General features: G+C 62.6%; 3 protein-coding genes across 25 annotated transcripts in view; 1 reads left to right on the top strand and 2 right to left on the bottom strand.

The window, feature by feature from the left end:
- Positions 1-2092, bottom strand: part of ANKHD1 (ankyrin repeat and KH domain containing 1) — a 122617-nt gene extending 120525 nt beyond the window's left edge. For 10 of the 22 annotated variants that reach the window (XM_054217812.1, XM_054217815.1, XM_054217810.1 and 7 more), the window contains exon 1: positions 1369-2087. In XM_054217812.1, coding sequence (XP_054073787.1) covers positions 1369-1644 — 276 coding nt within the window. In that variant the 5' untranslated portion in view covers positions 1645-2087. Of the gene's footprint in view, positions 1-1368 lie in introns of all 22 variants that reach the window. The other 12 variants (XM_054217813.1, XM_054217821.1, XM_054217822.1 and 9 more) reach the window with 5 other exon arrangements.
- SLC4A9 (solute carrier family 4 member 9) lies at positions 1891-14790 on the bottom strand. The gene is made up of 21 exons (XM_054217628.1): positions 14522-14790; positions 12546-12706; positions 12225-12374; positions 12039-12100; positions 11805-11962; positions 9942-10029; positions 9497-9651; positions 8772-8888; positions 8385-8559; positions 7964-8097; positions 7579-7850; positions 6857-6912; positions 6579-6761; positions 6325-6438; positions 5540-5701; positions 5162-5340; positions 4858-4930; positions 4565-4633; positions 3483-3656; positions 2893-3064; positions 1891-2015 (listed from the first exon to the last, which is right to left on the bottom strand). Exons 1-21 carry the CDS (start codon positions 14788-14790, stop codon positions 1891-1893), a joined length of 3048 nt encoding a protein of 1015 aa, XP_054073603.1.
- Positions 14791-18805: 4015 nt separating this feature from the next.
- HBEGF (heparin binding EGF like growth factor) lies at positions 18806-26499 on the top strand. Of its 2 annotated transcripts, none has more exons than XM_054217799.1 (6): positions 18806-18961; positions 19376-19546; positions 21983-22160; positions 24166-24321; positions 24434-24526; positions 25610-26499. In XM_054217799.1, the coding sequence occupies exons 1-5, from the start codon at positions 18919-18921 to the stop codon at positions 24504-24506; spliced, it is 621 nt and encodes a 206-aa protein (XP_054073774.1). In that variant the 5' UTR covers positions 18806-18918; the 3' UTR covers positions 24507-24526; positions 25610-26499. The 2 variants fall into 2 exon arrangements, with proteins under 2 accessions (XP_054073774.1, XP_054073773.1); XM_054217798.1 differs by having other exon boundaries at positions 25618-26486.
- Positions 26500-27935: the final 1436 nt, after the last annotated feature.

The following is a 27935-nucleotide window of genomic DNA, read 5'->3' as shown; positions in this document are numbered from 1 at the left end:
CAATCACACCAGGAACGTTATGAGCAAGCACTCATCTGCCTGACCATTACACAATTTTTAACTTAGGTTAGGTGGTCACAAGCAAAGTGCAAATGTGGGTCTGCGTCAGTTTGATCACTTTTTTTATTCAGATAAGACCTGTCAGTTCGGGTTTCAGGAGGGCTGGACAAAAGAGGATCACCAATGGAAGGCAAAAAATTTAGACACGGGAGGATGAATGCAGGGCCCCCTCCTTCCATTTCTTCAGAAGAAATGTGGACACACACCGAAGTACCCACTCCTGGCCCCCATAGAACAAATGGCACATATCGCCTTGGCTGCCATCTTCTTCCGCCTGCAGAAGCACACAGAAATACAAAACACTGGAACCGCAACAAGCCTGCAAATGCTAGCCTCTTTCTCCTGCTTTACACAAAGACTACATAAGGGCTACCATGGCAGCTATGATCTCAAGTCTTCTTTCTAAAAGAGGCAACTAAGGAAATAAGATTCACCCTCTGGTGTAGGATGAGTGGGCAGTAGTGACAGATAAAAGCCTTCATTTATCTTCTCTCCCTAAGCTACATAAAGCAGTATTAGATGCGAGTTTACAGGCCCACCAATGCCCCGTTTGGGTTGGGATAAGCCTCCAGTCCCTCCCCCACACCCTTCCCTTTAAACTCTCTGCAGGTTTGAAAGATCAAAGGAAGACACCTCCATTATCCTCTTCCATTTTGTGGGGTAAGAAATATTTCTATTGCATAAAAGTGTGTGTGTGCGCTTATATCTATACATCTCGGGAATTTAGCAGAGTCCGGGAATCCCGTATCCTTCTCCCGAGTCCAGGACAGCGGTACTGGGGGCCGGAGGCTTTACTTTGTTCTCCGCTGGGTGGAGGATCTCACTCCCCCCCCACCCCCCCAAACCTGGTTCAAAGTGGAAACCACTCCTAGAGGTCAGGAGGCAGCAGCACGGGAGACATCTTTCCCCCACCCTCCGCCCGCAGAGAGGCAGCGGCGAGCGGAGGGCCCGGGCGCCCCCGGCGGGTGCAGGCGGGGCGCCCAGCCCTCTCTCCCGGGGCCCGCCGGGAGGCGCGGCGAAGCCGAGACCCCCCCTCCCGCTCCCTGGCCCGAGCAGAAGGCCCCGGGCCGCCCTGCCCGTGCGGGGCCGCTGGGACCCCGCCCCCGCGGCCCCGGTGCGGCCGCTCACGCCCATGGCGGCGGGGATGCGCGGGGGGAGGGGGGTGTGGTGCGGCCCGCGACCCCCGCGCCCGCTCGGGACGGCGGCGGGCCCGGCGCGGACAGTGGGAGGGCGGGCGCCGGCCGGGCCTGTCAGGAAGCGGCGGAGAGGAGGGGAGGGCGGGCCGGGCCCGCCGGCGGGATCGCTCACCTCGGACACCTCGTCCTCGTCGCTGCCGGAGCCGCCACCGCCCCCGCTCCGCAGCACGGCGGCCGCCAGCTTGAAGTCGAGGGCGGCCTCGCCGGCCGCGGGCGCACCGGGGCCTCCCGGCCCGCCGGGCCCGGCCTCCCCGAAGAGGCGCACGGCCCGCAAGCCCAACGGGGAAGGCCCGGCCGCGGCGGGCGGCTCGGCGGCGGGCGGCGCGCGAGGAGCGACCGAGTCGATCTCCTCGTCGCCGACGGGGGCGGCGGTGCCGTCCGTGAGCATCGCGCTGGTGGGGGCCGCCGCCGCTCGCAGAGCCCAGCCGTCTCCGTCCCCTCACGGCACCACAGCAGCGCCACTAACTTCTCACACCCTACCCGGCCGCGGGCGCCGCACCGCCCACTCGCCGCTCCGCCCGCGCTCATTGGGCGCGCTCGGCCGACAGCGGTGCCCTATTGGGCGCGGCGCCCGCCACTCCGGGTCGCGTCACGCGCTCCCAGCATGCTGCCTTGAGAGCGCACGCCGAGACGGTTAGAGCCCGCCGCCCCGCCCCGTTCCCCCGGCCTCGCTTCCTGAACTCCGCGGGAGCCGATTGGCCGCCTGGAACATCAGTCGTGTGCCTTCACAGAGCTGCGGGCGTCGATAGGGCGAGCGGGCTGTCGGTCAAAGCCAATCCGGGATCGCGGGTTCCGACTGGTCGAAAGGCGCATCGCTCACAACGCACAGCGCCTGGCGCCGTCCGATTGGTTTCTGCCGTGCCCTGGCCCCCCCCTCCCCTTCGAACCCTTCTGAAGGTCTCCGTCAGCGCCAGCGATCGTCACACGCCCGCCTATCCCGAGCGGCGATTGGAGCCGGGCGCTGCCTATCGAGGGGAACGGCCCGCCCCCTCCCTTCCCTCCCTCCCGCCCCGCGCGCGGGCCGCCATAGGCTGAGCGCGCCGTCATTCTGCCGCCCCGCCCGCCGTGACGACACCGGCGCGGCCACGTGGCCTGTGTCGGCGCTGCCGGCCGGGCCGGGGGCACCGGCGGGAGGGGCGGGGCCGGCGGCTGTCACCACGGGCACCGGCGTGACGGGACGCGGGGCTCGGGCGGGGCCGGGCCCGAGCCCGGGCCCGGCAGGAAGCGCGGCAGGGACAGGGTGGGCGCGGGGCGGGGGCCGCGGGTGCCCGTCGCTGGCAGCGCCGCCGGCCGGGCCGGAGCGGGCCTCGAGCAGCCCGACCCGGGGGAGCCGTCCCTGCCCGCGGCGGAGCCCCCGCCGAGGGCCGGTCGTGCCCGCCGGCCGTCGGACCCAGCGGGGCAGGAGCGGGCTGGCCCCGGCCTCCTCCGCCCCTCGCTTGGCCCCGCTCCCCGGCGGCGGTCCTAATTCACGGAGATGTTGATCTCGGGCCCGCGGCGAGGCATCAGCTCCGACTGGAGGGAGAAGTGAGACGGGACGAGGCTGGCAGCGCTCCCGGGCTTTGCTGCCCCCAGCCCCGCCAAGCAGCTCCGTCCCGGCCCTCCCCAGCCTCGGCCCCCGCACGGAGGAGCCTGGCACCCGGGACATCACCTACCCCCTCGCCGCTGCTTTCCTCCGCCTGCCGCCTCCCGGGCCGTGTCCCCTCCGCCTCCTCCCCAGCCGCGCCGGGCAGCAGGCCGTCCAGCCAGCTCAGGTCGTGCAGGGAGAAGACACGCTCCAGCCCCTTCCGGATCCCCACCAGCGCCAGCAGCTTCACCAGGGTGAAGCACGGGTCAGCATCGCACGGTGCTCGGGGCGGGAGGCCAGGGATCCCCCTCACACCCCCTCTGTGTCCCCAGTAAGTGCCAGGGAAGTGGCGTGTCACCTCTCCTGGCTTGGTCCCAGGGGATGATAACTGACCGTGCCTGCAGTGACAGCCCCGACAGCCCCAACCCAGGAGGTGAAGGTTGGTGGCAAAGCCACTTTGTGGCCCTGCAGGGACCCCACCAGCCCCTGGGGGTCTGAGCGCCCATGTACGCCACCTGCCAGGGCCTGCGCCCCCACCCAGGGCAGCGCCCCTGTCCCTTGTCTAAGGCGAGCGCCGGGGCTCTGGCAATGCTCAGGGCACGTGTGGGCAGCACCCAGCCTGGCACCAAAGCGGTGCCACCCAATTACAGGGGATGTCATACCATCACTGGGAAAATAATAGCGGCCATGGTGGACTTGATGACCCAGAGGAGGGCCAGGCACAGCAGCTGGATGATGGTGAAGAGGTGCACCCGGCGCAGGGGCACGTGGCGGAGGTAGGGAAGGTCTGGCTGGTGCTTGGCTGGCATCAGGAGCAGCCGCACGCGGTCTGTGAGCTGTAGCAAGAGGACGGCGCGTGGGTCACACAACTCCAGCCTTTGACAGCTCTCACCCACCCCCCCCGCGTTGGGACTGGGGCTGGCAGGATGGGTTTTCTCTATTTTTTTTGCGGTTTGGACCTCCCGCCATCTGCGCTGGCTGCCGGTGTGGTGCCTGGGTGGGTGAGTTTGTCTGCAAGACCAGGAGTCCTGGTACCACCATCACCCCAGGCCAGGGGAGCACTTTCCAGGCAGACATCTAGGAAGGACTCAGGCTGGTCCGAAAATGTTAATTGAGAAGTAACAACCCCTTGATTCCCCTCCCTGCATGCAGGAAACTGATGCCGCCTTTGCCAGAGCACAGCCCTGGATTCCCCAAGCAGAGGGAGAGAAGGAGGGAGGGGGTTTCCCAGCCTGTCATCCAGAGAGCAGGGTAATTGCAAAGAAATTGTACTGTTCAGAGGAAAAGGTGTGGGGAGGGTAGATGGTTCTGGAGTGGGGATTTTTTTCCCCTCTGTGGGTTTCTCAGGAGAGGAACAGAGCTGGCACAGCAGCAGCAATGCCAGGACCAAAGGACCAGCAGGTCCCAGCTCTGCAGCTCCCATACGGTTACAACCCTGTGGCTTTGAGAGCAAGTCTGGGTTATACACCGGTTCCGCCACTCCTCCAAAACCACATGATCCATCAGCGCAGAAATTGCTCCTGCTCCCCAACATCCCAGATACCTCCCTTTCTCTTTCCTCTGCCCCAGAAAGGTTCCTCTGTCCCTCATTGTCCTGGGCCTGGCGGGGGACAGACCCCTGCCAGGCTGCACGTCATGCAGAGCTGAAATCCAGGCTCTGCTGTGCAGTGAGAGCTGGTATCAAGCAACTCCCCTCATCCCCAAAACAGCCCTTACCAGCACCCCCAGCACAGCCCCCGCTCACCTGGATACTGTTCAGTGCCGCCACCCCCATGTGCAGAAAGACCCCATAGAGCACCGGCATCGGGATGTGCTGCAAAACAGCGGGGCGAGAGGTCCGTGGGGTGCGAGTTCCCAAGGGGGCTGTGCTCGCTGAGCATCCCCTCCTGTATAACAGCCTGCATACGCGGCCGCGGCATTTGCTTCTTTGATTTCCGACAGCCCAGTTGGGCTGGATTGGGAACCCCCCAGCCTTGCAGGATACGGCCACCTCCCGGCCTCGGAAAAGAGGCCAAACCCAGCAGCCAGGCTCCTTACCTTGAGAACGGGTGCCATGAAGACAGAGACCCCCATCAGGACAAAGACGGCCAGGCCGGTCAGCCTCTGCTCCCTGCAGGAGGCAGCGCAGGTGTCACGGGTGCCACAGGGTCCCTCGGGAGCCCGCAGCCCCCGCCCGTCCTCTGGGTCCCCAGGGTCTCTGCTCTTTTCAGCTTTGATGGCCACAGGGACCAGTGGCACCCCCGGGGAGACACAAGCAGCCCCACGGCTGGCTCTGCTGGCCCCTGGCTCCACAGCCACGGGCAGGGGGTCCCCTGGAGCGGGGTCCGGGCTCACTGCGTACCTGATGCCCAGGAACTCGGGGTGCTCGCCTGGGGCTGAGGTTACGCTCTCCTTCCTCAGGCTCTCCATGTGAGCCAGGGAGATGACAGTGGCCGAGACATACCAGGGGAGGCCGGTGGCGGAGGTCACAACCATCAAGAGGGAGACACAGAGGAGGTCCAGGTGAAAGCCTGCTCCTTTCTGCAACAGCAGAGGCAGCGCAGCTGGGGGCAAGCCGTCGCCCAGGCAGCATCAGAGGGGCATCAGTAGGGTCTGCCCACCTTGCTGGCCAGTTCGGGGTGCTTCTCTCCCCTGGATGTCCCCCTGGCCCACAGGGTCCAGCCGAGACCTGGGTCCTCCCCGTTGGCTGGGTCCTGCCCGACCCCTGTCTCCCACTCACCTGCAGCTTGTACTCCCTGCGGTTAAGGATGACGGCTGTGATTTGCTGGTCCATGAAAATGAGGATCGTGACAAGGACGGCGGGCACCGCAGACGCCAGGCAGACCCACCACGGGTTGGCTCCAAAGGGGAAGATGATCCAGCCCCGTGCTGGGTTTGTGGGCTGCAGAGAGCAGAAGGGTCATGGCAGCCGCCACCCACCTGTGGGGTCTGCGGCATAGCTGGGTGATGGGACCAGCCCTGGGTACGCAGGCCGGAGCCCTGTGGGCACGCAGGGATGCTCCATCTGGGGAGAGGAAAAGCATCCTCTCTCATCCTGGGGAGGCTCCTGGGCAGCATGACCCCCCAGCCCCCCACAAGGACATCTTGGCTGTGGTGGAGCAGGGGATTGCTCCTGGACACCACAAGCCAGAAGCCAGGCACGCACTCCTGGGAGCGGGTGGAAGAGGTGGCATTGGGCGTTGATGATGGCAAGCCCAGGGAGGTGGCAGTGAGCACGGGCTGCTCTGAGGTGCTGCCAGCCCTGCTCCACACCCAGGGCAGGGAACCCAAGCCTGGACTTGACCTTGTGGCTCTCACTCCAGCGTGGGCTGTACCGTGACACAGTTAATCCTGGACCGAGCCAGGTTATTTGCAGAGTGTGGGATTGGCTGCGATTCAAACCCTTCTTGTCTGCTGGGGCGCACACCACATCCCTGTAGGGCTGGACTCGGCAGTGGGAAGGACAGGAGCCACTGTGATGCACAGACCCACTCCCCAGCCGCGCCGTGCCCACCCTGCCAGCACCTTCAGCTCGCTGGGGACGAGGAGCTTGGGGGTCTCCAGGCCCAGGGTGGCATCGATGGCGCAGGAGGCAAGGATGGTCAGGATGATGGCAAAGTCGCTCACCAGCTTCCGCACCTGCAGATGGAGAGGGCTTGGCCTGGGCTGGCCGGGGCTGGGGGCTGCCCCAGGAACACCCCCGGGTCGTAGCACCCAGAGCCATCCCCATGCCGTCTAGATGGGCGGCCATGCCACCGGTGTGGCCGAAGGATGCTCACTGCTGCAGGGAAGTAGCGGCTGCTCCTAAAGCGCTTGAATGCAGTGCAGGAGAGGAAGGTGACCCCGAAGAGCAGGAAAGAGAGGAGGGTGACATCAGGCACATACTGGCAGCTGGTCCCTAGGAGGTGCCCACCTTGAGCCAGGCACTGGGTCCTGCTCAGCCCAGCCAGGGTGGCAGGATGCTGTAGAGACAGGGCAGGCGGCGAGGAGGGGTCATGCCCAGACACCTGGGGACCCCCCAACCCCTCGCCCACCCGCCCAGGAGCAGGGGCTGTACCTGCCGGGGGGCCAGGGGTGAGGGGAAAAGCGTGTCATTCCCCGCGGAGCTGTGACCTGCAAGGGGAAGGTGGGATCAGAGTGCCAGCACTACGGGCATGCTCCATCAGGGATGAATGGGACCGTGCTGCCATCGGGGCAGCTCCCCAGCCTCTCTCCAAGGGCTCAGGGTGCTGGATGGGGCCCCATGGGACCCCTGAGGCCCTGGCACCGTCTGATGCCCAGGGAGCATCAAAGGGGAGAATCCCACCCCTGCAAAGGTCTTGGCTGAAGCACCAGCCCCTCAGAGGCACCAGTGGCCCCAGGCTGTGCCCAACACTGACGCTTTTGGTACACAGTGTGGGTCCCATTTGCAGGATTGGTGTGGACACACCTTCAGGTCCCGGGAAACACCCACTGATTTACAGACCAGGCTAGAAAGAGCAGTGCAAACACACCCAGGTGCCCACCTCCAGCCCCTGGCATCCCCCATCCCAGAGCTATGGGAGCTGGACCACAGTTCTCCTTGCTCCCGGTGCCACCCTGCCCGGTGCCTGGGCAGTGCCAGGAGGCAGGGGCAGATGGGCATGGAGGGGAGTGGAAGAAGGTGCCAATGTGGTCAGGGTTGAGCAGCCTCCTCCTCCTCCAGCGCCTTCCCCCGTCTAGCCGGATGGCAGGATCCCAGCGGGGTCCCAGGGCGGCGGCACCGTTCTCCCCACCAGCCCCGTGGCTGCTTGGGCTCACCGGGGCTGGAGAGGTTGCAGGTGCAGCTGTAGGAGGTGACGTTGTCCAGACGATACTGCCAGTTGATGGGAAAGGCGTCTGCCAGACTCCTCATCTTCTTCAGGGAGTCGTAGATGAATATCAAGCTGATGAGGGCGCAGAAGCCTTCCTCAGTGAAGCGGGTGAAGTACCGCACCAGGTGGCTGGCCTCAGTGGCCACCAAGACCATGCCAAAAAAGGCCACCCAGAGCCCAATCCAGAGACGAAACTCCAGGTAGTCCAGGCTGTGGTCCCTGGTGGGAAGGTTGACCCAAAGCCTCAACAATGACACCTGCCCAGTGTGATGGCGGCCTGTGCCCCAGCCCACGGGTAGTGGCCTAAGGGACTGTCCCTGGCAGGTACTTACTGGCTGAAGGAGAAGAGGAGGCGCTCAAAGACCAGCACGGGGCCGGTGCTGCTCAGGATGGTCAGGGGCTGACCAGAAAAGAGGCAGAAGATGGAGCCGGCAAAAGCTGTGCCCAGGAAGTTCTCCAGCACCCCCTGAAATGCAGGAGAGGGGTGCCAGGCACCAGGCATGCGGCAGGGATGGGGGTCCCGGGCCTGTCCCCCGCCACGGCACAGCTGCAGGCAGCTACCCGCACCTCCCTGCGCTGCAGGGTCAGTGCTCGGGGACCACAGAGGCCAGGGAAGGACGCGGGATTCAGGCAATGCTCAGGGTGCCCTGGGGCACCGCTAGCTATCCCGGGCACCGTGGGAGATGGGCACCCAGGAGTCCCGCAGGCTGGGCCAAGTGGGGTTTGTGCAGGGCACCCTGTGGCCACACTGACCTGCATGTTGGCGGTCGCATCCCCCAGCATGCCCCCGAAGGTGATGGCGTTGGTGACCGTGGCCAGGTAGATGTAGAGCACTGCCGAGAGGCACTGGGGGTGCAGGGCATCAGAGAAGTCACTGCCATACCATGGCGCCTTCCTCCGGATATCTCGCAGCAACCCCCCGAAAAGCCTGGGGCAGCGGAGGGAGATGTCAGAGCAGACCTCCAGCTGGCCGTCACCCCCTGAGAGAGCCACAAGGCAGGGGACAGTCCCTTCCCCAGGAGACACCAGTCCAGAGTGGTTTGGACATGTCGGCCCCATGTGCTGGAGAGAGCCAGCGCCCTGCCCTGCATTCAGCATCCCGCCGCACCTCCCACCACCCCCGTCCTTCCAGGCACCTACCTGCCCGTCCTCTCCAGTTCCTCCCCGGAGCGTGGGTGCCCCAAGCCAGCTCTGTCCCCAGCTGTCGATGTGTCCCCATCGCCATGCAACTGCCGATCTGATGGGTGCGTGGTGGTCCTGTGGCAGACCAGAGCCTGAGATAGCAGGCTTCAGGTTGGAGCCCTCAGGACCCAGCTGCATCTAGGGGACACTATGAGACGTGACAAGGGTGCAAGCAGGGCTGCACCCCTGATGTCCTGTATCCCTGATAATGAGGAGGAGGAGAAAGATCAGGAGGAGGAGATGAGGGACCTGGACTAGATGATCTCAAAGGTCGCTTCCAACCCAACCATGATTAACCAACCAGCAAGCCCTGGAGCCAGCCCTAGCAGGACCAGTTTTGGTGGAAGAGCCAGGAAGAGCCAAAGGTGTCCTGCTCAGAGGATGAGTTTCACATCTGAATGCTGAAACCCGGTGTTCCCTGGAGGGCACATGGGGTGGTTTTGCCATCCCCTGCCAAGTGGGGACAGCAAGACTAACAGCAGCGGGGACCAGAGCTGTGGTCATTGTCCAGGGCTGCAGAGGGGCTTGGCTGGGAGGATCTCACTGGCAAAGGTTGGCTCCTGCACGGCTTCGTCCCCCAGTCCCCCATGGAGATGGAGATTTCAATGTCACAGTCTCCACAGTCACAATGGGACCCTGCAGAGGGGCTGGCAGAGGCTGTGGGTGCCCTCCCTCCAGCCTACCTCCTGTGCGAAGACGGCAGACAGCTCGGGGGAGGAATTCGGGCACTGGGGTCCCATTTCCCAGGAGGAAGCACGGTCAGCTCATCCAGGAATGCCTCCATCCCTGCAATGATGTCCTCTCGGTGCTCAGCCTGCCGGGCAACCCTTTGGAAGAGCTGTGGGGAGATGCCATGGTTTAGCCACCACATCCCTGTGTTCAGCCCCTTGGAGCCTTCCTCCCAGCCCGTAACCATCACCAAGAAAGGCACCCATCCATTTCAGTGAAATGGGTGCATCCTACAGACCCACCCCAAAACTTTGGTTTTTTACCCTGGGAAGGGAGGCCATCAGCTGGACCCATCCTCTGCCTCCTGCACTGCAGCCTGCAGAGGAGAGGAGCCTCGGTGTCCTCAGCCTAGGCCTCATCCCGGGCCCATCCCACCCATGGGTGCTGCACCAGGCTCACCTCATCCGTCAGCAGCATGGCCATGGCCCTGCCAACCTCGTGGTAGGCTTTCACTTTGGCTCGGGGACCCAACAGAATGAAGAGAAACCTGAGGGTGAGACAGCGCATCTCCTGAGCAGCTCTCTCCTCGCTGGGGATGCTTCTCCCAGGGGAGACCACGGTGCTGCAGGGATCTGGGGACGGCAGCTGGGCAGTCTTGGGGGGCTGCTGACACCTTAAAGGGTGGCCACTCTAAGCAGGGGGGCGGAGGGAAAAGGCAAGACACGTGTTTGCTTCCACTCCTGTGGAAACCCCATGGGAGACCACGGGGACACCAGGACCCTGGCTGGATCACAGGGTCTGCAGAAACATGGGATGGGGGGGGTGGGGGTCAGGTCTTTGGGGCAGAGAAGGAGACATCCTTGGCTGGGAATGTCTGTGGGGTGATGCTCTAAGCTGGAGGTGTCTTGTGGGGTCAAGGTCTTGACTGGGGCTGTCTGTGGGGTCACGCTCGTGGGGGTGTTGCTGGCAGGCAGGATGCAGAAGTGTGAGCTCTTGGGTAGGAGAGCTTGCCAGCTGCACAGGCAGCAGGTTCAATAGGAAAGAGCTCAGAGTCCTTGAAGAATATGTCTAAAATCCCACACCTCAGAGGCTGCTGCGAAATAATAAGGTCTCCAGACAGACCGCACGTCCAAATATTTAGCCAAGGCCTCCACTCTTTTCAAAACTGGCAAAAACGGTTACAGTCTTGGTACCCCGAGGCTGCAGAGTGGTTCCAGTGATCGTATCCCAAGCAAACATCCAGAGACGGGGTAGGGAAACTTCCCCGACAGCACAAGCAGGACTGAAGGGCTCAATGGAACCTGCTACAGCCCTGACATGGGACATCAGAGCTGGAGGCCTCCTGGATCCTGCTCCAAGGGGTCGGGAGGTGACAGTAGCAACCTATGATTGCTTTCACCCGGGCGTCTTCATCAAGGCAATGGGCAAACCTTAAGATCCTAGAGATGGAGCCTGGTGGGAGATAGCCCTGAGATGGCGGCTGCGCCCACAGGACAGCCTGGGGTGGCCGGCAAAGGGGGTTGCACCACAGGCAAAGGGACGGGTAGGGACAAGCTGTCCTTCCCCTCCTGTTTGGGGGAGGAAAATAACAGGGCAAAGGATTGTTGTGAGCCCCTTGAGACCTGCACAGGCTCCCTGGGAACCCGCCACCCATCTCCCACCAAGGAGAGAGCAGGAGGTGGACGGATGTCCTGCTCCACCCAGCTCCTGGAGGACGGGTGCTCTGGGCAGAGTGACCAGGAGGTGGCAATGTCCCTCCTGATCCTTGCCTGCCTCCTCCAGTGCTCCCTAAGGAAGTCCCCAGCTCAAGGGGCACGCTGACCATTTCCCCTTACAGCTTCAGAGGATGCACTCCTCAACCACGGAGAAACACCTCCTGCCCTGCTCCTTTCCCCCTACGCCAACAGTGCCGCAAGAGCCACTCCACCGCTCAGGAGAGCATTGTGGGCAGCGGGAGGGCAAGAGGGTCCTGAAAACCTGCGTTCCTTCCCAGCCGTGAGCTCCAATGTTCCCGGTCAGTAAGTGGAGAGCATCCAGACCCTCCTAAGTGGGAGAGAGAATGCACAGCCCAGGTGGGGATAACCCAGGGAGTGTCCCCTTCAGGCTGCCCAACAGATGCTGCACTCTCCGCCTGTCGCGGGATGCTCCTATGGAGCTGGGAGAAGCAGGATAGGAAGCAGTGAGCTAGGGTTCTGGGACTGTATGTGGCATTGGGTACCATACCCTTTGCTTTCGCCAAGCAAAGCCTTGCCCTTTTGGGCGGGGGGAGCAGGGAGACGGGGAGAGAAGCGGGCACAGGGCCATCGGCCGTGCTCCGTTTACCTGCTGGGGAGAGCGACTTCAGCCAGCGAGCCAAGGGCCACCCCTTGCCTGAGGCGGATGAAGGCAGTGAAGGGCTTCTCCAGGAACTCAACTTCACCAACTGCAATGTGGGCTGCTTCGGCCCCCGGTGGGACCTTCTTCTTAAATTGGTTCCTCAGCTGGAAGGAAAGGGATGCAGCGGCTGGGCACTCGGGATGCAGCAGCTGCTCTCAGCCCAGCTCCATCCCACCTTACCTGCTCCTTAAGAGGCGTTTCGGAGACCTGAGCCCCAGGCTCAGTCCAGCTCTTGGCCTTCCCTGCAAAGAAAGGGAGGAAGCAGCAAAACACGTGTGCGAGTGAGCAGAACAGCAGGCTGGTGGCAGCGGAGGGACGCCGGGTGGAACAACCATGTCACCACCCATGGCTGGGTGCTGTGCCTACCTTGGCAGGGAGAGAGGGCGAGCTCAGCGAGGAGCTGCAGCAGGGATTTGGTGGTCTGGTGCCGCGGCTGGCAGAGCAGGAGGGCTGCCAGGTGTCCCCTCAGCTCGGGACGCAGCTCTGCTTCCTCGGGCTGCTCGGAAAGTGCCTTGTCTGCAACAGGGATGGGGACAGCCCTGAGTCCCCCCAGTTCACTGGCTGGTGGGGGGCTGCCCAGGGAAAAGCCCACTTTGCTGGAGCAGCAGACAACCACCCCAGGCACCCAGGACACCCTCCCTGGTGACCATCCTGTCCCAGGAGGTGACCTTTGCATTCCCCAAGTACCAATTATTTCCTTGAAACTGAGGGCGTCCAAATCCAGGAGCATTGTCCCCTTCTGCAGGCACGTCCTCAGCTGGAAGAGGCTGTGCAGGGGCAGGGCTGGGACATGGGGCGCGCTCCAGCGCACCCCACCATCCTCCACCTTCTCCTCGAATTTTATCCACCTGCCCGGGAAAACGTGCAGGGTCAGTGACGGTGGTCCCGTGCCCCCATGCCGGGCAGCGGGAGCTGGAGCTTGGGTCAAACTCTGAGCTTGGCATGGGGCTGGCACAGGCAAGGAGGAGTTTGGGGGGCTCAGAGGGGGCTGCAGTGGACTCGCAGAGCAGCGGCAGGTGGGAAGCCTCCGCGGTCACGTCCCCGTTCCTGCCGACCCACACCTTGCTCTGATCTCCTGATCAGGGGGATTTCACCAGTCATGAGAGCACAGAGTGGTTTGGGCTGGAAGAGACCTCTAAAGACCATCCAGTGCCACCCCCCTGCCATGGGCATGCATGGCTTCTGCCAGCCCAGGTTGTTCAAAGCTCCGTCCAACCTGACCTTGAACCCTTCCAAAGATGGGGCATCCACAGTTCCTCTGGACAACCTGTTCCTGTGTCTCACCACCCTCACTGTGAAACATTTCTTCCCTATGTACAACCTAACCCTGCCCTCTTGCAGTTTGGCGCCATTGCCCCTTGTCCTGTCACTACAGGCCCTGGTACAAAGTACTTCTCATCCTTCTTACGAGCCCCCTTTAGGGACTGGAAGGGGCTCAAAGGTCCCCCCAGAGCCTTCTCTTCTCCAGGCTGAACCCCTCCAACTCTCTCATCCTCTCTCCATGGCAGAGCTGTCCCAGCCCTCGGACCGTTTCGGTGGCCTCCTCTGCCTCGACTCTCACAGGTCCGTGTCCATCTTGTGCTGGGGACCCCCGAGCCGGACGCAGCGCCCCAGGGGGGTCTCACCGGAGTGGAGCAGAGAGGGAGCATCCCTTCCTCGACCCGATGGCCACCATGACAGTGATGCAGCCCAGAAGACACTGGCTTTCTGGGCTGCGAGCGCACGGTGCGGGCTCACGTCCCACCTGCCACCCACCAGTAACCCCAGTCCTTCCCCGCAGGGCTGCTCCCAACCCCCCCGTCCCCCGGCTGTGCTGGGACTGGGGGTTGCCCTGCCGTTAGCAGCGCTTTCTGGAGTCAGAACAGAAGTGTCTTGAGCTGTTCGCCACACTCGGGCCGTGCCAAATATTTTAATGCCGGGCGCAAACAGAGCTTCCCTTTGTCCCCATGGGTGGGCGCGCTGCTGTGGGGTGGCTCGGCGTGCTGCACGGGGAGAGCGTGCCCCAGCAGAGCGCTGTCGTGCCGACGGGCAGCCGTGTCAGGGAGAAGATGTCCGGGTGCTGGGGAGAGCCGTCACAGCCACAGCCAAGTGGTTTTGCCCCCGCCCCCGGACCATCCAACCCCCGGGGCAAACCCATCACTGCGTCTGGACCCCCATGGCCCATGTCCCCGTGCCCCTGCCAAGCTGCGGAGGGGTGGTGTGGGGTGTGGGGCCCAACCACGGTCCTGCCCCACACCAGCCCCAGCTCCTCTCTGTTGGGCCAAGCCATCGTTCCCTGCCCCAGCCTAACCCCCTGGTCGCCTCTGGAGGTGCACTGGGCAGCCGGATCCAGGGAGCGTCGACGCACTGTCCCAGCCCCGGCTCAGCTGCTGGAACCTTGGAGAGGCAGCAAAGGCAGGAGCAGAAGCAAGGCCACTGTGCCCCTGCAGGGTCACTGCCTGCGCCCTGCCTGACGCCCTGCTCTCTCCCATGAAACGAGGCACCTTGAGCCAGCAGAAGCAGGCACCGGTGGGGGCAGAGGGCAGTGAGCAGCCCTGCTTTGGGGCCGAGGTTGAGGAACCACCAGCCTTGGGAGGTGCCGTGGGCTCCATCAGAGTTGGGCTTTTGAAGGCTGAGCTTCCAAAAGCGTAGCCAGGCAGCGTGGCCATTGCAGGCGTGCCTACCTGGCCATCTCTCGCCACTCCGGCCCCGCTGGGGTGCTGAGGAGCTGGTTGAGCTGAACGAAGAGCAGTGGGCAGTTGGTGTCCCCCCAGTCCTCCCGCTGCTGGGCGACACCGGCTCTCTTGGCTGCTGGGGCCATGCTGGAGGGGAAGATGCTGTAGCCAAAAGCTTGGTAGGGAGATTCAGAGTTGCTCCCCTCTGGTCTGGGCTGTGAGCAGGCGTCTGCCTCCCGGAGAGCTGTGCCAGCCACTCTGGGCACGTGGGCTCGCATGGCCACCAGCACTGGCACCCACAGGTGTGGGCTCGCCTCTGGAGCTGCTGGCACTCACAGGATCCTACTCGTCCCACACCTTATAAAAGCTGTGAACCAGTTTAAACTGGCCACAAACCAATACACAGGAGCCGAGCCCAAAACAACGGTCTCAAAACACCAGGTCCAGCCCCGCGGGTCCCGGCACGGCTGGCTCCTGCCACCCCCGGCCACCCCCCTGGGCCAGAGACCAGGGGACCCCCTGCCTCCTTCTAGTGACCCACGTGGACAAAGCTGCACTTGGGGGAGCAGTGTGTCCCCAAGCCCTCCCGCGCCGCACGAGGCTTTGGTGAGGGCATGGCAAGGCCAATCCTGGACAGCCGGTGGCAGCATCGGTGCCTGCGCCAGGGTGCCTGCGCCCATGGCATGGCCCTGTGGCAGCTCTTCCTGGGAAAGGGGATGTGGGGACGTGCGCTGGGGAAGGATGCGTCAATGCCGAGGAAATACAGAGTGGGGCAAGAGGGGACTGCTGGTGGCGGGGCTCACAGCAAGGCCCAGGAGCGTGTTAGGGCTGCGGCCATCCCCGCGTGCGTAGGGCGTCTGTGTGGGCTGCGGTGGGCGAGCGGATGTTGCAGTGTGCGCGGGCCGGAAGGATGCGGGCACAGCCACATCACCATGCCAGGCACAGCCACATCACCGTGCCAGGCACAGGGGCACAGCACGGCCAGGATGGTGCTGCTGGCGGAGAGCAGCGCCCAGTGCTTGCTCTGCCTGCGGCATGCCCACCACCGCCGTCACCGGGCTTGGCTCCCTCGGCTCCGTGCAAACAAACAGCCAAGCTGTGTGCAATGCAAACACGGCGGCAGGCAACACAAACACCCGGCCAGCACAGGCGGGTTGTGCTGGAGCTCACCGGCCCCAGGCAGGATTTAGCCTCAGGAGCAGCCTGGCGCGGGACCAGGTGCCACCATGGCCAAAGTCACATCTCAGGGGAGTGCGGGTGGGCAGGCGCTGGGCCCTGGGGTGCTCGTACCTGCCCTGCGGCGGATGGGCCGGGAGCTGAGGCTGAGGAGCTGCCGGTGCTGGATCTGGCCCCGGGGGAGGCAGCAGTGACTGCCCTCCCCACCATTCCCACCATCCCCACCATCCCCACGTACAACCAAACCTCCCCTGCGCCCGTCCCCATCCCCCACCCTACAGCTGAGTCCTGGGGCTCCTTCCAGCCCCACAAACAGCTTCACTCCAGCGCCAACAGCTGCCCAACGGGGACGGCCTCCTCCTGCCCCCCTTAGCGCAGGGGTGAAGGCAGCAGCCTGCAGCACGGCGGGGGCAAAGCCACGCCAGGGCACCCCGGCTGCGGATGCATCCCCCAGCTGTGCAGCACAGGGTTCGGCTTAGGCCACCCCTGGCTCCTTGGAGACCCCCCAGCTCCTCCGGGAGGGGTGTGGGGTGGGACAGGGTGATGGTGGTGGGGGGCAGCGCAGGGAAGGGTCGAGGCGGGAGTCAATGCCTCGCTAGGCTGCGATTCCCCCGTGGATGCAGGAGGAAGGGAGCCTGCCCTGAGCAGGGGGGGCTGCACACTGGGGGAGGCACACGGTGTGGGGGGGCCACGTGGCTTGGATGGTGTGCGTGGGGGTCACAGGCATGGGGGGAGTCGCACAGCGTAGCGGGGGGCACAGGGCCTGAGGGCTCCTACAGTCTGACAGGGGTCACATGGAGTGATGGGGGTTCACACAGGACGACGGGGGTCCATGGCATGGGGGGTGGTCACACGGGGGAGGGTTCTGCAGCATGGGGGGGGTCCACAGTGTTTGTGGGGGGTCACACAGTGTGGGGGGGGTTCACATGGTGTGTGGGGGGGATAACACGGCATGGCAGGGGGTCATATAGTGCAGGGGGGTCAGACAGCGGCAGGGGTCACCTATCTGGCCAGCTGTCCCCTGGCTCTGCCACGCGTGCCCTCCTCCAGCTTCAGCGCTGCCACGGGTCCTACCACCGCAGGCCCCCTTGCCCATGCGGAGGCCTGGGGACTTGGGGGTGGCTTTAGCAGGCTGCCCTGTGCCCCCGCCCTGCCCCGTGCCCTGTCCTCCTGTCCCCAAAATGCCATCACAGTGCTCCCCGGGGCCACCCTCCTGGGGGACCAATGCTGCCCACGGGGCTGGATCCTGGCACCTGCCTCCCCCTCGGCCCTCGCCCCCCAGCCGTGCTCGCCGTGCCCGCCAGACGCTCGCCCTGCGATACCAGCGTGTGCCCAAGGCGGGTGCTGTGGCGGGGGGGGAAATGCCCTTGGCCAGGGTGGGGACCGCGGGGAGACCCTTGGTGGCAGGCCCAATGGATGAGGAGAGCCAGGGAGGCCCCAGGGCACCCAAACCTTCTGGGGTTCACCTCCCTCTCCTGTAAGGGCTGCCCAAGCCCGGCCCCTGGCACAGGGTGTGTATGGCGGGGAGCAGGTGCAGGTGGGGGGGCTGGGGGGGGCTGCAGGCAGGGGAAGGCTGCAGAGGCAGAGGGAGGCAGAGGCAAGGGAGGCTGTGGCAGGCAGTAGAAGGCAGGGAGGCCGAGGCAGGGAGGCAGGCAGCAGGAGGCAGACAGGAACCGCAGCCTGCAACCCCCCCCTTGCCCGCTGCCAGCCCTCTGTGCCAACAACCTCCGTGGCAGCTGACGTGAGCCGGTGCCTCCCTCTTCCGAGGTGCCAGGTCAGCTGGCAAACACTGCCTGCGCACACCCGGCCTCGGGGACATGGCGGGGAACTGGCAGGGGGAAAAAATCCCATCCCCATGCAGCGACATGCGCGGGGAGCCATTGCGCGGGGCTCCGCAGGGATGCAGCCCCTCAGCTGGGCCATCACTGTCCCACCTCGCTCTGCTGCCAAAGTCTTTCGGGCTGATGGCTGGAGGAGGCGGAAGGAAAAACATCCAGCAAACAATTGCAAAAGTCAAGTCTGAGCAAGAAGGAGGGCGTGAGCGGGGGGGGGTTGCCAAATCCAGCAGTATTCCTTGGAGACACTGACAACAATGGCAGGAATACTTAATCACGCCTTGCTGAACCCAAACCGGCAGCGGGGCTGGGGGCTTGGGACCTTGAGGAACCAGCAAGGGGCTGCAGCCGACCTGAACGTGAGCTGGGACAAGACTCCATGTGCCCCCGGTGCTGACGTCAGCAGCGTTTTCTGAGCCATCACCTGGGCTGAGGACAAGGCCAAACACAACACGTGGCTGCCAGCAGGGTGAAGGGGACAGAGAAGTGCTGGCAGCCCCAAACACAACAGCCATGGGATGGGACGGCAGAGACAAGGACAGTGGCCAACAAGGAGGGGATTGCAAGACGAAGCTGTGACTGAACCAGTCAGGCTCTCCATCGGAGCACAAAGGTGGCCTCATGGACGAAAAGTGTCTCCGCCACTATCTCACGCTGCCACCACCACCCTTCTCCCATTGCCGGTACAGGGTGGCACACGGATGGAAGTCTGTCCCCTATCAGGGTGCCACCCCATCACCAAGGCCAGGAGGAGGTTTTAGCTCTGAACCGTGAGGTCCTGCCTCTTGCCTGATGCTGGTTTTGTGAGGTGCATTTCCCCTCCCGAATCCTGCCAGGCCACCTCTGGCACTAGTCCCGCCAGCCCTGCGGCAGCGTGCCACGGTGCACGCCGGGATCCCCCCTCTTCTCCCCTGCCCGGCACCAGGCAATGAAGTTTCCCTTCTGCTTTCCCTCAGCCATCTCCCACCCGCCACAGCTTCAGCGCAGCCCCAAAGGGATCATCAGCTCCCCTGGGCTGCCCAGCCCCACGGCGCCGGACGCCCCGGGCTGGGGACAGGGGGCACCGCAGCGGCGGTGACTGATGAGCCCCCCCATCCGCGGCAGCGCCGGAGCAGGGGGTCCCCCGCACCCACCCACAGCCCCCGGCTCCCCGCCACCCCGGAGGGCTCCGGCCAGCGGGATCCCCCCGCGGCTGCCGGGGAAGCCCTTCCCGGGGGCGGGACGGCCGGGCAGCTCCGCCCCGTCCCGCCCCGCCGCCTTCTACCCGCCGCGGGGCCGCGCTGCCGGAGAGCGGTTGCCGGTGCGGGGCCGAGCGGAGCAGGAGCAGGAGCAGGAGCAGGAGCAGGAGCAGGAGCAGGAGCAGGAGCAGGAGCAGGGACGCGAGCGCCCCGGGTCATGGACGGGCGGGCGGTGCTGATCCACGCGCTGCTGGCGGCAGGTGCGGACACGCGTGGGGAGGGTCCCGGGCGGGGGGTGACGCGGCCGCGGGTCCCGGGCGGAGGGCGACGCGTCCCCGGTCTTGGTGCTGGGAAAAGCGTCCACAGCGCCGGACACGCGTGGGGGGTCCCGAGCATGTGCGTGCGTGTGTGTGTGTGTGATCGTGTGTGTGTGTGATCGTGTGTGTGTGATCCTGAGCAACGGCGGGCACAGTCGCGGTCCCGAGTGGGGGGGTTGGGGGTGCACGGGCTACGTGGCCACGTCCCCGGCCCCAGGCGGAGGGTACCGCGCACGGGTAGCACGGTCCTGGGCACGGGCGGAGGCAAACGTAAAAATCGGCCCCTGTGCCGGTCACGCGTGGGGGGTCCGGGGCAGGGTGAGCCTGACCGTTCGTTCTCCCCCCCCCCCCTCGCAGTGTGCTCGGCGGCGGCGGGCGGGCTGGGCCGGGACGAGCTGCACAACGAGGTGCTGCACAAGGGCGGCGGCGGGGCGCCGGTCCCGGCCACGGCCCCGCTGCTCGGCGGCAGCCCGGAGAAGGAGGGCGGCGGAGCGGCCTCGGGGGACGACCTCAGCGAGCTGCCGAGAGGTAGGGGCGGGCGGAGCCGCCGCCGGGGCGGCTGGGCGTCCCGGGCGGGAGTGGGGAGGGTCGGGGCGGCGGGAGCGGGGTCGGGGCGGGCCGGCGGCGGGGGCTGGGGGCGGTCGGAGCCGGGAGGAGGGCGCGGAGGGGTCGGGCTGGGCTGGGCTCGGCTCCGCGGGTGCCCCGGCAGCAAGTCCGGCTCCGCTTCGGGGGGAGCTACGGGGCAGCCCCCAGTCCCCGGGTACCGAGCGCCCTTGGCAGCAGCCCAGAGTGGGGTCAGCCCATGGGGCAACCGGCCTTTGGCAACTCCTCGCCTTGCGCCAGGGGCTGTCCGTGTCCCCAAAGTCCCTGGCACGGGGATCCCAAGGGTTCCGGGGGCCCCTAACTCCTTGACCGGATGGAAGGTAGAGCCCTTCGGGGGGTCACAGCAGCTCCTGCCCTTAGGTGCGCAGCCCCGGCCCATGCCGCCTTCCAGATGGTGCCCGTGGTGGCGGGTGGCAAGGGGATCGATGTGAGTCACCCGCCGCCTACACACGGCTGCTCCTCATACCTAGGCAGGGTTAGTCAGCCGGCAGTCCCCGCTACGGGGGCGTTGAGGACACTGTCGCTCTGTTAGGCTCGCTGGGCATTCATGCTTGGCTCCTCTCCCCCAGCTTGGGACCAGCCAGTGTCCTGGGGACTCTCATGGGGGTGGGATGGGGGGCCCATCGCAGCCTGACGAGGGTGACCTGTACCTGTGCCTTGCACGTGTGACATGCTGAGATCAGTAACCTGGCACTAGGAGGAGCACGCTTTGCCCGTGCAGTTCATCTTCCCCTTTTCACGTGTTTTTCTTTGCTTTCTGGGACTGTGACAAAAAACCTGCAAAAGTGGGCTGACCCCCTTGCATCCAAGGGGATGCAGCCCCTGGGAAATGTTGTTACCCCTCCCGCTGGGGGGACATGCTCCAGCCTGCTCCTCTGTGCAGCCACCTGAGAAGGGGACCCTGTCCTACAGCAGGTGATCTGGCAGGCGTGGGCTCACCCTCATCTGTGGGACAGGCTGAGGGGGTGGGGGATGTTTGGTTACTGAAGCCGCAGCCTCTTGGAGCGCTTTCTCAACGCCCTGAGCTGAGCTATGGACAAAAAAAAATGTGCCTTTTATGTTGAAGGCAGCCCCCAGGGTGTCTGAGTAGGGGGAGAGTGGCAGCATCCCCCTGCCCACCTGGTCCGGACTTTTCCTACCAGCAAGATCTTCCAAATCTTCTCTGGCTGTCCTGGATAGAGCCTTGGGGAGGAGGGGTGGAGGCAGTGGAGATGGCCTGGGGGGTCAGGACATAACCCGCAGGGGAGGGGACAGCCCCTGCTGCCAGCCTGGGGCAGAGCCCCGGGCCTCACCCGGATCCGGGGGTTTCTCCAAGCCGCAGAGTTTCCCGGAGTATCAGTTTTCTCCAGGCGCGGTGTGAAGGATGTTGAAATAGCAAAATAACTTTGCTAGGTGTGCAACTGGTGTGCTGCAGCACGAGAGGCGCTCAGTGGGGAGGAGGAGATGGGCTTGGGTACGTCAGGAAGTAGCTGAGGAGGAATTAGGCAGGTTACAACTCGACAGGTTGGACTTGGCTGCCCTCTCCTCCTCGAGCAGTTCCTATTTCCCGGGGTTCACTGGAGTTAAGCGCAGTGGTATCGGGGGTAGCCAAGCCGTCCTTCTCAGAGCAGTGAGCGCTCTCTAGCATCTAGGCACCTCGCACGATCAAGCTGTGGGCTGATTTTTTGGGAGCACCTGCACGTCTTAAAACTATTCCATAAGATTGCTGGTTTTGGTCCGTGCCCAGGTGAGGAGCTCAGTGCTCTGGTTCCTTCCCACCAACCCAGCGGGGAACTGGCCTTGCACCAAAAGCCACTGGTCTCTGCACCGCAATTAAAATGTACCTTTTTAATTCACGGGGACACTGCCCTTGCCATCTCTTTGGCTCTGCAAAACTAAAAATTAAGCCAGGCTTGCTCTCTTAATCCTGCTCTGGGCTCACAGGAAGGAGAGTCGGTCAGAGTCATGAATAGGGTCTTACAAAAGACTGCACTCATCAGGGAAATAAAAGCCAGTAAAGGGGCAAGTAGCAATTTTCTATGTTCAGTGGAAACTGGTGCATATAATAGCAACATTTCAGATGCATAAAGCTCTGTTTCCCCCCTCCCCCCACCCTGATTCCTTTCTTTCCTTGAGAATTGTTCTTATGAATCGGAAAGGCCATGATATTTGTGAGAAGCTGGAAAAAAAAAAAAACCCCAAAACAAAAAGCACAAATGGGAACACCCCCCGCCCCGCTCTGCTCGGGGGCAGATCGCCGCACAAAGGGCTGCGGGAGTGCCAGGGCTGAGCTGGCTGCAGCAGCCCGGGGTTTGCCGCTCTGCCTTCTGGTGCACGGAGGTGATCTGACCGCTGTTTTCTCCTTCCCTAATTGTTTTCCAGTTGCTTTCCTGTCAAAGCCTCAAGGCCTGGTTACTCCCAAGAAAAAAGGAAACGGGAATAAAAAAAGAAAAGGCAAAGGCCTGGGGAAGAAGAGAGACCCGTGTCTGCGGAAGTACAAGGATTTCTGTATTCACGGCGAGTGCAAATACATCCGAGAGCTGGGAGCTCCCTCCTGCATGTGAGTTGCTGGCGTGTGCCTGTGCCGGGGGAGCCTTAGTCATGGTTCCTTCAATTCTCCGGGCTGGGCAGAGGAAGAGCAGAGGAGATATTTTTAGTGCGTGTTCCCAGTCCATGCAGGGACAGTTCTGACTTGGCCTCTTCCTTGTGCTTCTTGAGCAATGTCCATACCCCACCAAAACCCGTTGTGGACTTAGACCCGGTATCCTCTGCTGGCGCAGTGAGCTCCGGCCGAGCTGCTGCACGGAGACCCGCAGCAGTGGGGTTCGGAGGACGATGAGCAGGGGCTGGGCCCTTGCAGCCAAGGTGTTCGGCAGATCTGGTTTGCGAGACCCCATCCTGACTCTGAAAGCCTGCGTCCCCCCCCGTCCCTCACTGCTGCCAGCCTTGGCTGAGAGCTCAGGGCTCCCGCGGCTGTCGGGGTGTACTGGTGCAGGCAGGAGGAGCATCTCTGCCTTGGCACCAGCCAGGTGGATTGGAGGCAGCACCTTTAGGGACAGTCTGCCGAAGCCATGCCCAAGCTGTCCCTTGGCCCTGATGAAGGACAGGGCTGTGTACCTCCCCCCCCACCCCCTTGGGATGCAGGTAAAGAGCAGGGAGTAGATGAGGCAAGCGAAGGAGAAAGCCTGCTGCCGGGGCACCTGGATCCAGCATTGCTACCATGGGAAATAGCCGGGGTGTGCATTTGATCCCTGCTGACGTGGGCAGGGGTTGAGCTGGCAGATCTATAAGAGGCTTTGTTCTTTGCTATCAATCCTCTGAGCCACCCAGCCCTGCGCCCAGAGCCTGGGGAAGATAATAGCTCCCTGGCTTATGGTGCCCACAAGATCTCGTGCCCTGCAATCTGCAGGGATCAGGCTCCGCATAGCTCCTTGAACCGCTTAGATTCTCTCTGCCTGGAAGCTGCCATGAAGTTGGGCCCTTGCACAGGGGGCTCGGGACTGCCAGCAAGAGGAGATCTCTGCTGGCCCTGGTGACCCAGCACGATGTGGGGTGCAGCACCCTCTGCCTAGGACTGGGACAGTCCCCTGCCTGGCATTCCTTGCCCAGCCCCCTGCCCTTCCCGGATCCCTGGGGCTGGGGAACGCGGGCCCTGGGACATGGGCAAGCAGGAGGGGCCTGGGGGCCAGCTGGGGCTCTCCAGTCTGGTGGCCCATCCCTGGGTGACATCTTCCCAGAGCCATCATGGTTTTTTAGGAACAGCAGGCAACTGCCCCAGTGCCCTCCACAAGGCCTTGTGTCACTTGGTTGTGGCTGCTCTCGGAGGCTGGCTGCCCATGTCACAGGCTCTCCTGGATCATTGCTTCCTTGTGCTGGTCCCCGGGGTGGGATGAGGATGCTGCCAAGCTGGGTGCCACACCTCTGCCATGTGCCCAGCCTTTCTGCCATGGCTGGGAGGTGACACTGGCACATGGAGTTGTTGGAAGCTGGGGCAGGAGGGCTGGGCTGAGAACCCATCTTGGAGATAAGCTTGAGGGTCAGTGGCACTGGATATAGAGAGATATCTATATCTGGTCGCATCAGTGTGCTTTGACTCACGGGGAGGGTTGGCAGCCTTGCAGCTCTGCTGTGGAGCGTTATTTCTGTTACATGAGTAACCCCCTGAGTCTGCAGGGAGGTGGCACCTCTCTGGCTGGCAGGGTGTGCAGGGGCATCCTGCTCCAAGGGGAGTGCTGAGCTCTGGTCCAGCTGCCTCTCTCCTCCCTTGCGTGAGGCTTTCTACTTCCAGAGGTGGTCTGGGCAGCCTGGCTCTGCCTGGGGATGCTTGGGAAGAGCACAGACCCTGGTGCCTTTTACTGGGGGAGCTCAGCCTTTCTGGGAGTCTTCACTTGGTGCTTGGGGCAGAAGAAACTTAACACCAGGGAGGTGATGGTGACCAAGGGGAACAGGCAGGGTGCTGACTAAGGCTGAACAAAGAGGCAGGTCCTTTCCATGGGGGTGTGAGGGACCCAATGATCTTCTGTGCTTGGTCACTACCAACCTTTAAGACTTTTCTTCTCACCCAGATGCCAGCCAGGATATCATGGAGAGAGATGCCACGGCCTCTCGCTGCCTGTGGAGCGCCAGCCCAGCGCATACGACCACACCACGGCACTGGCTGTCGTCGCTGTTGTCCTGTCCTCCCTGTGTCTCGTCATCATCGCAGCCCTGCTGATGCTCAGGTGAGTGGGATGGGGCTGAGCCATTGGATCCACATCCCCGGGAAGACCACATGCAGGGGAGGGTAGCGGGGACTTCTTTGTGCTCTGAGCATCTCTCTGCTTGGCCTCACAGGTGTCACAAGAGGGGTGCCTACAATGTAGAAAACGAAGAGAAAATCAAGCTGGGCATCACTGTGAATCACTGAGGATGCCGGGTGCTGGCGAGGTGAGCTCCTGGCCGGGCATGGGGCAGCAGTGGGGCTGGTGGGGCTTTGCTTGTTCACGCTGGCTGGGACTGCTATGTGGGTCGTGTGCCACAGCCAGGCAGGAGCTGAAGGCAGTTTGAGCCTGGAGAAGCAGCACCATTTGGCCCAAGAGCCTGGGCTGCCCTGGGGCTCCAGCCCTCCTTCCTCCTCTTCTTCCGCAGGCTCCTGTCCCCTGACACCCCTGGCCACCACCACCGTCTCCTCCTCCTTTCTGACCTTAAGGCCCTGCTTTGCCCTGTCGCACGCTTTCTAGATGTTTGGCAGTGGGGAAGCTGCTTCTGGCCTCCACCCCCCACCCCCCCCCAACTCGTTCTGCTCCCTCTCTGACCCTCTGAGTCACTTCCCCTACTTAGATATTGCCTCTATTTATACATATACAAAAAAAAAAAACAACCCACACCACCCTTCCTTTTCACTCCTACTCTTCTTATTACTTGCACCAACGTAATGCCTTGCAGCTGGGCATGGGGAGAGCTTGCTGCCAGCCCCATGCGATGTTACTCTGGTTGGGTGGTGGGGTGTGCTCTGCCCAGGGGTGGCCACGCGCTGGAAAGCTTGCAGACTTCCTGTGGTCTGGTCCAAGCCCTGACGTTAGATGTGCCCAAATGTATTACAGCTACTTCTCTTTTCCAAAAAAAAAAAAAAAAAAAAGACAAAGCTTTGTTCTTTGTGAGGATGAAGTCATGCCTTCAAAGAATTTCTGTGATGTTGGTAATCGTGTCGGGAGTGGGATTTTTTTTAGCTGATTCAGCACAAGGTTTTCATCACTGTCCCTTCTGCCCTGGGGATTTCTGGGTGGATGTGTCCAGGGGAAAAAGTGCAATGGTCCCTGGAAGGGGAAGCATGGTGGACATGGGGTGTGATGCTTAGCCGCTCTTCCCCCGGCATCCTGGCTCCGATCCTCCCAGGTCCAGCTCTGCAAGGTGGCGAGTGGCTGTTGCTGCTGGGGCTCCGGTGGCTGTGAGGGCTCTCCCTCCGGGCTGGGTGGGACGGGCACCTTGGCTCTGCCATGCAGGGCTGTGTTGTGAGCTCTCCTGCTGCTGTCTTGCAGGGATCGGCACTAATGCACTTCTACCTCCTGGAAGAGGCGAGAGCCATGGAGCCAGCGCCGTCCCTGGGAGCCCGCAGCGCAGCGGGAGCTCGCTGGAGCAGCAGGACAAGCACCCGCTTCATGGCTGGTCAGGAAACGGTGTCACTGCAGGGAGCTTCGTGGCCATCCGCGGGACGGAGGGGGCTCGGGAGAGGCACTTGTCGGTCAGGCGGCTGCCTGGAGGCGAGAGAGACTGGCCAGCTGGCAGCAGAGGGGCTCTCCAGCAGCTCTCTGTCCACTGCGGTGCATGCCGAGGAACAAACTGTGAAAGGCGAGGAGACCAGGCTCGGGGCTTTCTTAGGCGCAGGAGGGGTGGGAGGGTAACCGCTATTTAACAAGACGTTTTTCATTTTAAATTATATATTTATTTTAGATAAACTGTACATAGTATTTATATTTATTGTAGGTCTGGCCCTGTATCCTTCATGTAGGTCAAGACGACAGGGTCAGACCTCCCTTATTTTTTAAGTGCAATGTAATATTCTAATAAATAACATTTGTTACGAACGCTTGGGTTGTTCATTTAATGATGGAGGTGGGAAGGAGTCAGACCTCTGAAGACTGTACGGAGCACTGTGCCCTGGCTAGTGGGGTACTGCAGGCAGTGGCAGGGATCCTGAGTGTGTGGTGGGGGTTGCTGGATCCGCTCGTGTCATCCTTAGGGCGCAGCAGAGCAGCGTGGTGCAAGGGGCTGGTGGCAGGATCTGTCCTGCGGGAGCCTGCAGCCAGGCCAGCCCCAGCTGTGTTTCTTTGTGGTTTGCGTCTTTGCCAGCTGATGCCCTGGGGAGGGATGTGATGTTTGGGTGTCTGCTTATCAAGCAAAGCTGCCCCCAGTATAAGCGAAGCCGCTCTGGCCACTGATTGATCCAAATGGGACTGATTCCTGGTTTTAAGCCAGCATTTGGCTAAAAAAATCAAGCAGTGGGCTCACACCTCCCTTGCAGGGGATCCCAGCAATTCCTGGAGTGGCTGCGGGCTTCCGGGGCTGGTGTCATTGCAGGAAGCATCATTTCAGACGGTGGTTCAGGACTGATTCCTGATTTTGCAGTAAAAATAAGCCCTAAACCACTTCTCTCCTCTTCCCTGATCTTCCCCAGGGGGAGCTGAGCTCAGGGTAAGACGCTAGCTTTAGTCGACAGCCTCAAAGCAGAGAGAAAGGGCTTCTTCCTCTGCAGGAAACCTGCCTTCCTCCAGCCCCTTTCCCTTCAGCAGATGTCAAACTTCGGTTTTCAAAGGGGAGTGCTAAGCTACTGCTTTTGACTCCTGATCCTACAGTGTGCGCTAAAGCCAGGCGGGGAGCAATCTGCAGAGCTTTTTGGCCTAATTCAGCTAAAAATTAACTCTGGTAAAGTATGAAATAAGCCTTATGCTCACTGGGAGAGGGCTTGCTTAGGAAGTGAGTGTGTAGGTTCATCCCTCCTGTGCAGATGGTAAGTTGGGCAGCAGCAAAACCTGGGGTGTGAGAAGGGGGAATGCAGCAATACTTTGGCTTTCCAGTGCTTCTTGAGATAGAAGGGCTAAAGTACAGGGCTATGGCAGATGGGAAGTGACAACGGGCACCCTGGTGTTATCACCTGGAGACTAAAGCCCCAGCAGCTGCAGTGGCCTGAGTCCCAGAGCCAGGGAAACAAGTTACTGCCTGTGCTTTGTGCTAATCTCAACCTTAATGCTGTGGGAGCAACGGTTCAATCAGAGACTCCAAACTTGGGCCTGTCTCAATGTCTACGAAGCAAATAACACCTCCATCTGCTGTGCAGGAGGCCCTTCTGCTCCGGGACACCTGGCTGCATCACTGCCTTGCTGTGCTGCTGCTGCTCCCCGCTCCAGCCCTGCCGCCTTTCGTGGCGGGCAGCTCTGCGTGCCTGGGGCTCCATGTCACCCCGCTGGGCACGGGGAATACTCTGCTGGAAGACTTTTGTGCAGACAGTTGGAATTTCCCACTGGAGCCTAGCTGCCCTCCTCCTTCCCTGTGAGAACGTGTCCTGGTCCACTTTGCTTCTCTGCAAGCCAGCAGTGCAGGCTGGGCTGCCCATAAGTGGCAATTTAACAGGCCAAGATGGGAAATATATTTTGGAGATGTAGGGAGTAGCAAGCTGGCAGGATCTTTGGGCTGTCTCCCTCCGTCCCGCTGGGCTGGGAAAAGCTGACAGTCCTATGGATGGTCTCTTCCCAGCTAAGGACCAGGGCAGCTGGTCCGGCTGCGGTTGTGGCCACGAAACAGGGGCATGTGGGCTCTGCCCTGCCCAGGATGCCCACGCATTGCAGGGGGAGGCCAGGCT

The sequence above is a fragment of the Rissa tridactyla genome, chromosome 11, assembly GCF_028500815.1.
Source record: "Rissa tridactyla isolate bRisTri1 chromosome 11, bRisTri1.patW.cur.20221130, whole genome shotgun sequence".
Lineage (NCBI taxonomy): Eukaryota > Metazoa > Chordata > Aves > Charadriiformes > Laridae > Rissa > Rissa tridactyla.
The sequence above is the reverse complement of the archived record's forward strand: the minus strand, read 5'-3'. Positions and strand labels throughout refer to the sequence as shown.